This window comes from Coptis chinensis, chromosome 3 (assembly GCF_015680905.1).
Source record: "Coptis chinensis isolate HL-2020 chromosome 3, ASM1568090v1, whole genome shotgun sequence".
NCBI lineage: Eukaryota > Viridiplantae > Streptophyta > Magnoliopsida > Ranunculales > Ranunculaceae > Coptis > Coptis chinensis.
In genome coordinates this window covers 77,497,304-77,509,996 of record NC_141458.1, presented here as the reverse complement: position 1 = coordinate 77,509,996, position 12,693 = coordinate 77,497,304, and the positions used below count along the sequence as shown (strand labels likewise).

Genomic DNA, 12,693 nt, shown 5'->3' with positions numbered 1-12,693 from the left:
TTTACCTTCTACTCATATACCAAATTCCACAAGAAAACAAAACAAAACAAACAAGCATATAATATTAAACATATAATTAAACTTATACTAAACGTCATATACGTATGTAAGAAAGAAAAAGAAAAATAAATATATCCAACTATACGGACAGTAGGGAAATGCCTAGTCAGAATCCGTGCGTGACTCGTCTCGACGTCGAGAAGATCCTTCTCCTTGATGACGTCGGATCCTAACATGTCTATCACTACACCAGAGCACGTCTGTAATTCTCTGCAGTGTTCTAGTGACACTGTGGTGAAAACGTCGCTGCTCCTGTTGGAAGGACCACTGCTACTCTCTGAGGGTATGTTGTTCCGCTCTAATGGTATGTTGTTCCGCTATAATATTCCCCTGAGTTTCCCTGAGCTGGTGGAGATACGAATGCAGAATCCTCTAGCCGACATGGAGGAAGTGAATTCCATCCATAGGTTGACTGAACTGTTGAGTGGCATCTTCAGTGAAGTAATCCACTTTCTCAGTCGGGTGTGCTTGCTCAGCGGCTCTGGCTTCAGGTGGAAGCCATAACTTCTGGACGCAGTGAGCATATATAGGACCTATAGTAGCGTCCTTGACCTCCACTAGGGTGTCTATGGCCTGGAACCCCCAGTGCTGCATGATCCGGGTGACCAGCACTGGTAAAGGAGCGATGGACTTCTTCGATTTGTAGAGTTGCTCAAAGATAAAGGAGATGATGCAGAAGTTGTTCTTCTGCTTTTGAAGAATCCATAGAAGATGGAGCATCACCATACCAATATCAGAAGGCTTGGTTGAGCCTAGCAAATTGTGGGTTGTCCACTAAGATACTGCCAACTGGTTCTTTCGTACCAAACTCTGAAACGCGTAGTGAGACTTAGGGGTTTTCACCCCCTCGACAAGTGTCTCAACCATCATCACATTGATGCTCTTGCTATCTGGGGACTGTTATATTTGAACATAAGCCTTCAAAGGAATCCCTAGAACTTCATTCACCACCTCCTTGGTGAGCTCCAGCGAGCGACCATCCTTGACAACCGTGATGCGGTCATCCTTCCCCTCTAAGCATGCAGTTATAAAATGAAAGAGTAAGAGAGGGAGAATACGCCACACCTTCCAACAAAACCAAAGGTTCTCATCGTCTTATTTTAGTCTCAGCCTTGAAGTGCACTTCAAATAGATCAAAATTGAAGAGGGTTTGAAAATGTTGCTCCGGCATAATTTTAAGACTACATTTTCTCAAAACAGTCAGACTATCATCATCAGGTGTTTCCACGCCGTTGATCTATGGCCAGACCCCATCCACGAACACCAAATTGCAATTCAGCAACAACAATTAAAAACTCAACGACTTGTTGTGGAGTCAAAACTTCAACAACACTCTTTATAGTTTTCAGTCGCAGATCATCAGCTTTCTCAAAAACCTTAACCAACCGCTCGACCTCAGGTTCCTGATCAAGTAACAATGACACGATATCACATGACTCTCTTTGAAAATCTATTCAATTAGAATACTAATCGAATCCATGTTGGCACCAGCAGCACCACCACCATCGCCACCACCACAAGGTAGAGGCAGGGGAGGCAGTAGAAAATTATTTCTGGCAACCTTTTTGAGATACGCGAAAGTGGAAATCAACGGATATAGTTTAGTAAATCTACATGCGTTAGATGTTTGCCATGAAGCAATCCTAAAACTAAAATTAATCAAATGTGTGAGACGCACGTGTAAGGGTATTATAAGTATTAAGCAAAATACAAGACAGTCAACGAGTGTTGGACTAAAGTCTAATTTCTAACTATAAATGTATCAAAACCTAATATCACTACTATAAATAGGACCAAAACCTAAATACCCCCAACAACTATCACAAACAAGTAATAATAATACAAATAAAGTAAAACATACCACAACACAAGATGTACCATGGTTCGGCCAATGATACCTAATCCACAAGAGCAAATCCTCTATAAGATTGGGAAAGAATATTACAATCATTCCTCACAAGTCTCTCCAACACTTACTAGATTCTCTCTTCTACAAATCTCTCTCCTTACAAGCTTTATCTCTTCGTAAGGGTTTTCTCTCACTTCTGTGTTATACTAACATATGAGAGTATTTATAGACTCCCAAGTTCCAATTTGGTTTCCTAAAAGAATTAGAAACCCAAGTCTAATAGGCAACTCTAATTGGTTTCCAAAACGAAACCAGTTTCCAATACTTCACGAGGTGAGGGACCCAATACATAGTTAGTGGCACTTTGCTATGTGGGGCCTCGACATAGTTGAACCCATGCCATTGGCATGGAGAGGAGTAAAGTTCTTGTTGGCAGTTACAGATTACTTCATTAATTGCATAGAAGCAGATAAAAGCATAAGATGTCACAAGATTTATTTGGACAGACATCATCTGCAGATTCGGAATCCATGCAATACTTGCAACTGATAATGGGAACCAATTGACTTCAGATGAATTCAAAAGCTTTTGTGCCAGTGTCCAGATACATCACAACTACTCAGCTCCCTACCACACATAAGCAAATGGCCAAGATGAAGCATAGACAAAACAGTCATGGACAACACGAAAAAAGAAGCTAGAAGGGCAAAGGGAAACTGGGTAAAAGAATTTCTAGCAATTCTATGGGCATACAGAGCAATGCGAAAAGCATCAACTAGCTTCTCTCCCTTCAGCTTAGCTTATGGAACATACGTTGTTTTGCCAACCGAGTTATTCGCTCCAGTAACTCGCACACTCGTTGTACATTACCCACATATTGACAATTTCTTGTCATTGATCAGTCAAAGCTTCAATGGAATAGTAACATGCTCATGCATTGCGGAACCTAGCAAAATATCAGCAGGACATGTAAAAATCCTATAATAAAAAGCTCAAAATCAGAAGCTTCAAACCTAGAGACTGGGTGCGCTAAAATAGATCTTGGAAGAAAATGTAAGCTGAAATTTTTCAGAATCTTGGGAAAGACCTTCATCATAGAAAGAGAATCTTCTAGAAAGGATCTTACATTTTACTGAACCTAACAGAAAATGTCAATTTTTGTTAAATTCCATGTTAGTGGTGATGCTAGGAGAGTTGAGAAATTGATATATTGAAAGAAACCAAGAAGAAGAACAATGGACTAAAAGATTGGAGATTGATTAGGGTTAGAGTGATTGAGAGTTTTTGTTCTCTACCCAGAGTTACATATATATACTAACCTACCTTGGGTGTGAAGTAACCAAAACATGAGAATAGAAACTACTAGATATGGATGTCAACACTTATAGAAACGTGAGACTTTACATATATGACATATTTTAATACTCCCCCTCAAGCTGTAATACCGCAAACTTGCAAATTACAGCTTGAATGGCAGAAATAAAAGATAAGAATACAGCTCCCCCTTTCGCATAAGTTGAAGAACTCAAATAACTGTTGAAAAGAGACGTTCTGGAAAGTGAAACTGTCGGTGTAAACAATGGCCGAACCTGAAAACTGAATTTGTACCACAAGCACAAACTAGAAACAAAACACCTATGTGATGACTACAACCTGAGAGATGAATCTGAATAGTGTAGTGATGATGTGACTACAACTTGAGAGATTGATGAAAACTGAATAGGGCAGTGATGATGTGGCTGCAACCTGAGAGATTAATACTAAACACCTGGCACCACTGTGGCATAAAAAGAATCAAAACCTAAAAAGCTAAACCATCAACGACAACAGCATATGAGAAGCTCCTCAATAAGAAGGCTAAAACATAAAGCCAGTGAAACACCATAGAACTCAGAACCATGACATGAAAGGGAGTCAAACCCCTATAAAGGAAAAAACTTATCAACCAACCAATAATTAGGAATTCTACCAAACCATATTAGTTGAGATGAGGAGAAACTACTGAAGAATACGAAAAACTGGACCTAGGATACAGAGACGGGCAGCCCAGAGCGCGTGCGCCTTGATCAATACGGAGACAGAGAGATTACCTGGCTTTCGAACCATGGAGAACAATGAGACAGAGATTGCAGAATCTTGAGTACTGGCTTTGAACCATGGAGGATAATGAGATGAAAGAGTGCAAAACTTTGAACAGTGCCTTGAACATGAAAATGAACAGTACCGTGAATAATACCGATGAACAGTAATAATGAACAGTATTTATGAACAATATTGTGCCTTGAACATAATTGCAAACACTCCCTGATTTTTTGTGTTGTGAAATGAGATACCCGGTGCCTGATACCCGGTGCCTAGATTTATATATATTAGCTTGAGTTATGCAGTGTAGTAGATAGGGAGCTAAAATTATCCATGACTTCATGATGCCGCTTGTGAGGGAGTGATATTCACATTCAATGAATATCCCACACGTGTCCAGCATATGCAGAACTACCAACCGACCTCGTATCTTTGTCCTCCGAGCTCGCTTCATAGTGACTCGACTCAGGTAAGCAGCTTATTCAACTCACGCCCAGACCAATGTCACCACCAACCGATCTCTCGTACTCGTCTTGCAAACTCGCTCCGAAGTGACTCGAGTTGAGTAAACGATCTCACCCAAAAGCGACCTCTATAGCGCTCAATCCTCTCGTTCCATAACGGCTCGTAACGTATTTCTTTATTACAGCTATCAAGAACGAAGCTTCAGGCACACTTCACAATAAATGTCCTTAACTCGCCATCATGGCTCCCGAGTGACCTGAAGACCCGGATCTGACCTGACACAGGAGAGAAAGAGGCGCGGGCACCTTGCCTATATAAAGAGGATGAGGAACTACGTCTGACCTGATTCAAGTTCCCCCCAGAGAGAGAGCTTGATATGTAGGCAATTAGTCCACACGAACTCAGTCAAATCTAATCCAAGATCCGCATCTCCCCTTATCAGCCTACGATTGTAAGGTTAATCCAAACATAGCCTTTACATTGGCACCATCTGTGGCTCGACTTCTTGAGTTCACAAAACCTTCAAACAAAACTTTCAAACAAAATCTCAAGCCTACGAAGCATGGAAAGCCTCCAAGATCAAGTGAAGAACCTAGTCACCCAGATGGGCACGATGAACGAAACCATTACCCTGCTCAGGCAGGAAAATGCTGCATTAAAAGATCAGATCGCTACGTACAACCTAAATGGTGCCACTGTAGAAGACGGCATCAACGAGGACAATGAACAGATCAACAACCTCTCCTAGAGGATCGATCAAAGTATTGTGAAGAAGGACGCCACTAAGATCATCCAGAAGATGCTGAAGACGTATCGAGCGTCCCCTTTCACAACAGATGTACTCAGCAAACCTTCCCCCTAAGATTTCATCTAACCATGATTCACAAAATATGATGGCAGCATGTGCCCTGGTCAGCACGTAGCTCACTACATTCAAATCCTCACACTTTATAGTGCACAGGAGTTTGACCACTTGCAATGATGCTTATTTCCTACAAGCCTGAAAGATGGAGCTCTCGACTGGTTCTACTCACTGGAACCGAATTCCATTGATAGCTTTGAGATGCTAACCGATCAGTTCACTAGCCATTACGTCCACAACAGACGTAAGAAAGCCGACCTCGACTCACTCTTCCTGCTGTCCTAGAAGAGCGACGAGTCAATCCGTTCCTTCTTAGGACGATTCAAGACTAAGTTGATGTCCATGGATAGCGACCTCAAGGAGTCCTTCGTCACCTTGGCATTCACCAAGGCTATCCAGAAACGTACCTAGCTATATAGGTCGCTAATGAAGGAGCATCTTGAAAAATTGGTAAACATGTACACTCGCGTTTACAAGTATATCAAGTTACAGGAAGCACTAGACCATGAAGGCGAGCAAGGGGAATTCGCAGCAATCTCAGACGCTGCCCCATCCTCAAAGAAGCGACCTAGACCACAAGGATAGAAGTCTGGTACCAGGATGCACACGAAACGCGAGTTCGCTATGTTGACAAGATCTCCAAGCTACATACTGGAGAAAATAAAAATAGCGGCCTATTACCGACCCGAGGTAAAATGGCCAGAAGACACACCAAGAAAGCCGTACTACGCTTTTCATAAACCAAAGTGCCATGAGACCAACGAATGTCAGGGTCTCAAGCACTACTTCTAAGACCTCATTGAGGCAAGGCATATCTAACAATACACTGATATTGCTGATGGCGATCTGCGCCACAAGATCATGGCTCATAGAGATCGAAGCCGAACTCTACAGCGCAACACCAATAGAGAACACCCTCAGGCTCGAGGACGCTCAAATGAGCGATCTCACCATGAGCGCTGCCAGCACTTATCTGATAAAGAAAATAATAGGACGATCAACATGATCAGCTTCTAAGACGTTTTCGTCATGTCCACAAGGGAGAAAAGCGGATGGGTAGGTGCTCTACAAGAAGTTTACCAGTTCTCCTCACAAGCGGCTCCTACCCCACGCACAACTAGCCACAGCTCAGAGACATCACCTTCACTGAGGCCGATCTCAACAAGGTGTGCCTCCCACATAATGACGCTCTGGTTGTCAATGTCAAAATCAGCGACTGGACAGTAAAATGTGTCCTAATCGACCCAGGCAACTCATGTAATATCCTATTCTATCAGACAATCAAGGAGATTAGCATTCCCAAGTCGGTAATGATAGATCCAATAGCCCCCCTCTATGGCTTCAATTGGATCTCGAGCTGATTCAATTGATGACATTATCTTACCTATCTTAGTTGGGTCCTGAGAAGACAAAGTCAGCATCAACACGCACTTCAGCATTCTGGATGTCAACTCGTCCTATACTGCTATTCTAGGATGACATTGGATCCACAAGATGCAAGTTGTTCCATCAACGCTCCATCAAGTGTTGCGTTTCCCTGGCCCCAGAGGCATTATGGAACTCTGAAGCAACCAGATCAATGCTCACAACTGCAACCAGATCCTCTCACAACTGCAACCAGATCCTCTCAGTCAACAAGCCCGCTGGGGCTTCACTAAAAAACAATGGAGAGATCGCCAAAACCAAGCTGGCAGAAGACTTCATCGTTGAAGTCAAAACCCTTGCAAAGGCCACATCTAGCGAACTAGCAAAGGAGAACGCTGGGGGCTTAACCGAAGGAGTCACCTCTGAAGTCTAGACCCTCGAGGTCACCCAGCAAATTCAATAGAGGGAGGCACCAAAAGAGACCAAGACCCCAGAGGTCGCCCCCCACTACTGCTGCAACTCAGCCCAAACTCAAGGAAAATGTCAACTTAGGAACTGAAGACGACCCAAAGTTTGTTTATGTAGAAGCTAACCTTGATCCTACTCTCAAGGCACAACTTGTAAGCTTTTTATCTCTGAATAAAGATGTTTTTGCTTGGTCGTACATCGATGTCCCTGGAATTTATCCTAGTATTGAATGTCATAAACTAAATGTGAATACAAATGCCAAACTAATTTGCCAGTAACCTAGGAAACTATCCTTTAGATTACAAAAAGCCATTAATAACGAAATCGACAACCTAAAAAAAGTTGATTTCATTAGGAAGGTCGAGTGCCCTTAATGGATTGCTAACATTTTAGCAATCCCCAAAAAAAATGGCACAGTTCGCCTATGTGTAGACTTCACTAATGTGGGATAGTTTCCCCTTAACAAGGATTGACCGACTCATAGACCAAACCTGTGGGCACGAGCTCTTGTCATTCATCCGCCTACAATGGCTACAATCAAATCCCTTTGGCGGAAGAGGACCAAGAGAAAACCTCATTCATAACAGAACAAGGGATTTACTGTTACAACGTCCTCCCATTCGGTCTCAAGAACGCTGGAGTGACCTACCAACGAATTGTCACAGAAATATTCCCAGACATGTTAGGAGATACTATGGAAGTCTACATAGACGCCATGGTTGTCAAAAGCAAGAAAGCCATGATCACTTAAATCATCTCACACAAGCGTTCTCCAGATTGCGGCAAACTTAGATGAAATTGAACCCCGAGAAATGCCTCTTTGGTGCGTCCTCTGGGAAATTTCTAGGCTATCAGGTCTCATAGCATGGGATAGAAGCTAACCCATATCAGATTCGAGTGTTCTTAGACATGCCCGACCTAAAAACAAAGAAATAGATACATAAACTATTAGGAATGGTGGCAACTCTCAACCGATTCATATCAAGAGTGTCAGACAAATGTCAAACTTTCCTATAGATTCTCAAGAAGGGTGAACAATTCTCATGGAATGAGCAATACCACTAAGCGTTCTCTACTCTCAAGGACTACCTGTCAACACTGCCAGTGCTAGCAAAACCAATTGATGGTGAAATACTGGGGCTATACTTAGCTGTGTCTGACTTCGTTATCAGTTTAGTTCTCTTCAAAGAGGAACAGAATGCAGAAAAACTGAGCTACTTCACCAGCAAGGCATTATTGCCAACTGAGAAGAACTACTCCCACATCGAAAAGGCAGTACTGGCAGTACTGGCATTACTTTACTTAGTAAGAAAGTTCAGGCCAAACTAAAGTGCTCACCGATTTCCCACTAAAGAAGATATTTCTTAAAGCTAACAAGACAAATCGTATGGAAATATAGGCAGAAGAACTAGGTGAACACCACATAGATTTCACCCCGAGAACATCTCAGAAGGGTCAAGTCGTTGTAGGTTTCTTAGCAGACTTCCCAGTTGACAAACACTATAAATAATATCCAACGGTTTCTGTCTGTGGGAAGGTACCGGCATATGTTGTTTGTCGGTTAAAATCTGAAGGTCTATCAGGTAAACTCTCTGGGTATTCCATGAGTTTTAGGTGTGGCTGACGGTGTTACGAGAATTACTAACTGTCGGATAGGCCGACGGTTTTCACTAGCTGGTGAGTTCTGACGGACTTAATAAAATTCCCAACTGTTGTTTAATATTTTCCAATATTTGCTAGCCGTCATACCTTTCCCCACTTATTCCAACCAATTTCATCTGTTGGCATACCTTTCCCTACTTATCAGGCGCCAAACAAATTTCGTTCCCACTAAATTTATCTAGGAAAATAAAATAAGAAAAAGAAAAAGAAATCCTAAAATCTATTTTTCCTCTCTCCCTCACACTTGCTGCTGTTTCAACTCTCATTCCCACTCCAATAAGATAACATGCACTCTCTCTCTCTCTCTCTCTCTCTCTCTCTCTCTCTCTCTCTCTCTCTCTCTCTCTCTCTCTCTCTCTCTCTCTCTCTCTCTCTCTCTCTCTCTCTCCCAAATAAAATTTTGATTTCGTTTTTTTCGATGATTTTTTAGGTTGTTTCATTAAGTTTAAATCCTTAGACTTGAAAAGGACGGAACTTAGCAAGCGTTAGGGTAAGGGTGAATATACTTCTTGTTGGTGATTATAGTTTAACAAAATTATTTTCTAATAAATATGATTTTTTTTCGTAGTTGATTTCAACCACCACTGTTTAGACAAGAGATGGTGTTGATGTTCTTGAGCACTTGGTCATATCCCTATTGGTACTTATAAAATCACTTCTTAGCTTTATAGAAGAGATTGATATTAGTGGAGAGTGAATTTAATGTACAATTTATTTATTTTTTTGAACACTAAGCTCGGGTTTTGGCCTGACCCTTAACCTACATTAAAATAATTTCTCAGATACATCTTTCCCTCTTTATCCTCCCTTACAATGTTTTCTAACTGGGTAGTCAATGGGGGATAGAAAGTAATACAATTGTCAGTCAATGGGGGCAGTTAATGTACAAATTTAGTTTAGCCTGGAATTTGTGTTTCTCATTGTGGTTGATTGATTTGTTTAAATTGATTTGGATGAGAAGTTGCAGGTTCCTTGGCTCTTCTTCTGTGCTTTCTACGTTGTGTTGGCGAATGTTCTGTTATACTGTTGCTTAGTATGTAAGTGCATATTCTATTTTTTAATTAGTGTCCTAGTCATGAATCATGAGTTGTTGTTGCTGTGCATGGTTAATAGTTTGGTTTGTTCTTGTTATTCGTTATTTGTTCGTTTGTTGTTGTTTTGTTGCTCTCGTTTGTCACCATTATTTTTATGCGGATATATATGTCTTCTAAATGTTATCTCGGGTTTTCAATACACAACAAACTGAGGTAACATCAACCGAGATAATAGAGTTCCCAAAATTGGGATTATAAACTAACTAACAATCTCATTTCCAAAAGAACTCTAACATAATATCTAACTTTATTATCTCTATTTTGATGTTAAAAGTTGAAATTAAATGAATAACGAGAATAATATTGATTATAGGTGCATGCCCTTCCTACAAATAATAACATCACTGTTAATTAATAAATATGACCCAGCCAACATTTTTATTTAAAATTCATGTAAAGGTAGGCCTATCTTTGATTCATACGCTCTTGTACGTTTATATAGTAGTGACTGGTGAGCAAGTTGAATCTAACATCACCGTACTTCTCAAAGTTGTCAAAAACAAAATTTAATTACTACGTATGAATTTAATGACATGTGAATGAAATTTAATGACATGTGTTGCCCAATCTTTGAAACAACCTTGTTTGCAGCATCAAGCTTCGCCTTGATGGCCTCTAAGTCATCTGCACCAAGTGTGTTCCTAAGTTCTGAAACTGCAGTTTCAATTTCTATTGCAACCTCACCAGGAATCTTGTGCCTGTACTCATTCAAACTGTTCTCCATGTTATAGCTGGTTGTGTCAGCAGTATTCCTCAACTCTATAAGTTCTTTCTTTTCTTGGTTCTTTTGAGCATGCAATTTGGCCTCCTTGACTATTTACTCAAGTCCATCCTTAGACAGTCCTCCTGATGACTTAAGTGTAATATGCTGTTCTTTTCCAGTAGCTTTGTCTTCGGCAGAAACGGTCATAAAACCATGAATTGGTGAATATAAGATGCATGAATATATGTGTTTGACTCTAGTTTCATCTAATTTTGTACTCCACTTTGGTACTGAATATTAGGTCATTGTATGTATGCCTAGAGTTCGCATTGTAATCCCTAACCTAGTTAGTGTAGGTTGTCAATGAATATATTGGTAAAGAATGTGATATGCATGGTGGTTGGCCACTTAGAGTCGTGGCGAGATGTATCGTGCAAGATATTGACCCTAATACCAAGTTTGGTAACAGGTGATAAGCACCCAAACTGTATTATAAATCGTCGTAGAGATATAACATTTTGGTTAATTATGTACTTAATAATCATGAAATAATTGTATTTTCGTGCTTTTGCAGGTTTGCACAACCAACGTAAATATGAGAATAAAGCTAGTATTTCAGCACGGAATAGTGTGTCTATGTAAATCTTTCTGATTTAGCTCATGCAAAGCTCAACAAAACCCGCCTAAAGCCCAAGAACTCCAACAGGACGATTCCAAGTCAGAAAGGGATTACGTGCACAGAAGTATCAAAATTTCAAAGCTCATATCTCTTATACTGGGACTCCAATTTTGGTGAGTGACCTGCTTAGACGATCAATGTGATGAACTCTACGCAAAGGCGATAAGTTCTTAAAATGCTAAAAGCCCAGCCCGCCACTGGACTCAATATATGGACCCACTTTGTAGGCCTATAAAATTGGATGAGTCATCAATCATGGAGCAAATCAAGACAAAATGTGAAAATTATTGGCACAAATTGACACCTTACATGACATTAATTAAGTTGACTAGACTTTAAGTGCTAAGAGTGTCAATTTGTTTTGATTTGGAGATAAGATAGAATTAAATGTGAGTAATGGTGGGAGTTGATTCACGTGGGAGAATGAGAGAAAGCTCTTGAAATGGTCTGATTTTGGATTCACTCCCATTCATTCATACATGCATGTTTTCATTTTTCTTCGCTTTAGTTAAGTTCTTGTAATATCTTTAATGGTGGAAAAACTTGTGTTCTAAATAAAAATCACCTTTTACCTTAGGTAAAATCAGCACTTGTTATTCTTCTTCTTCTTCTTTTCTTAATTTATTATAGCATAATTAACATATCATATGAATCCAAAGATCACAAGCTAAAACCCCCTCCCAAGAGGAGGTTTAATTATGCTCATGTGAGGTTCAGCTTACGAATTTAAGATTCCACTATCACTAATTAGAGACTTAGGTTTGGTTTTTCATCCTGCCCCAAAATGGCAGAGATTGGCCGAGTTTGGAGTCTGGAACTCCGGAAAAGGTCGCGTGTGCAAACCATTGACACTGGGTACACTCGCGCGCGCGATTCCTGGGGAAAACAAGTTGCAAAACTTGCTCGACTGGTGTAGAACGAAACCACTAGTTGAAGGGATATTTCAGAGATGAAATATCTTGACAAGTCCTCATGCTAGTAATTAAGATAGACTCATAAATTAGTACATCTTACTAGGGATCGATACTCGAATCAGTTTTGGGTTTGTCTTTGAACCCACAGCTGAATACAGATGTAGTGATCTTATTTCCTAAAATCTTATGTAGCTAATCTTTGCATGAGTAGGTTAATCCTCTCCTTATCTTCTATCTCTTTTTATTTAAGAAACAAACTTGCAAATTTTAGATAACTTGTGTAGTAAGTAATCATTAGGAAAAAGAAATCTTCAACAAAACAAAAATCCTTCTCACTAGTTCCCTTGAACATATTCTAATTGTGATGTCAGCCTAGTATTTAGGTTGGAACGAAACCCTTACTCTAAACATGCAAACGAAAACACGTGAGTAAGGAAACCTTGAAAATCAGTACATAAAAGGCTGTGAAATTTCATATTCATAAAACCAT

At 40.3% G+C, this 12,693-nt stretch overlaps 1 protein-coding gene across 1 annotated transcript; it reads right to left on the bottom strand.

Moving 5' to 3' along the window:
* Positions 1 to 1,274: 1,274 nt before the first annotated feature.
* On the bottom strand, positions 1,275 to 10,631 carry LOC147510925 (uncharacterized). The gene is made up of 2 exons (XM_086598289.1): positions 10,488 to 10,631; positions 1,275 to 1,463 (listed from the first exon to the last, which is right to left on the bottom strand). The coding sequence occupies exons 1-2, from the start codon at positions 10,629 to 10,631 to the stop codon at positions 1,275 to 1,277; spliced, it is 333 nt and encodes a 110-aa protein (XP_086454415.1).
* Positions 10,632 to 12,693: the final 2,062 nt, after the last annotated feature.

Excerpts from the sequence above, each read along its gene's own strand:
- LOC147510925 (XM_086598289.1), bottom strand. The coding sequence starts at position 10,631 with ATGGAGAACAGTTTGAATGAGTACAGGCACAAGATTCCTGGTGAGGTT. Across the intron at positions 1,464-10,487 it reads AGCTTGATGCTGCAAACAAG|GAACCTGAGGTCGAGCGGTT; the intron begins GTTGTTTCAAAG and ends TTACTTGATCAG.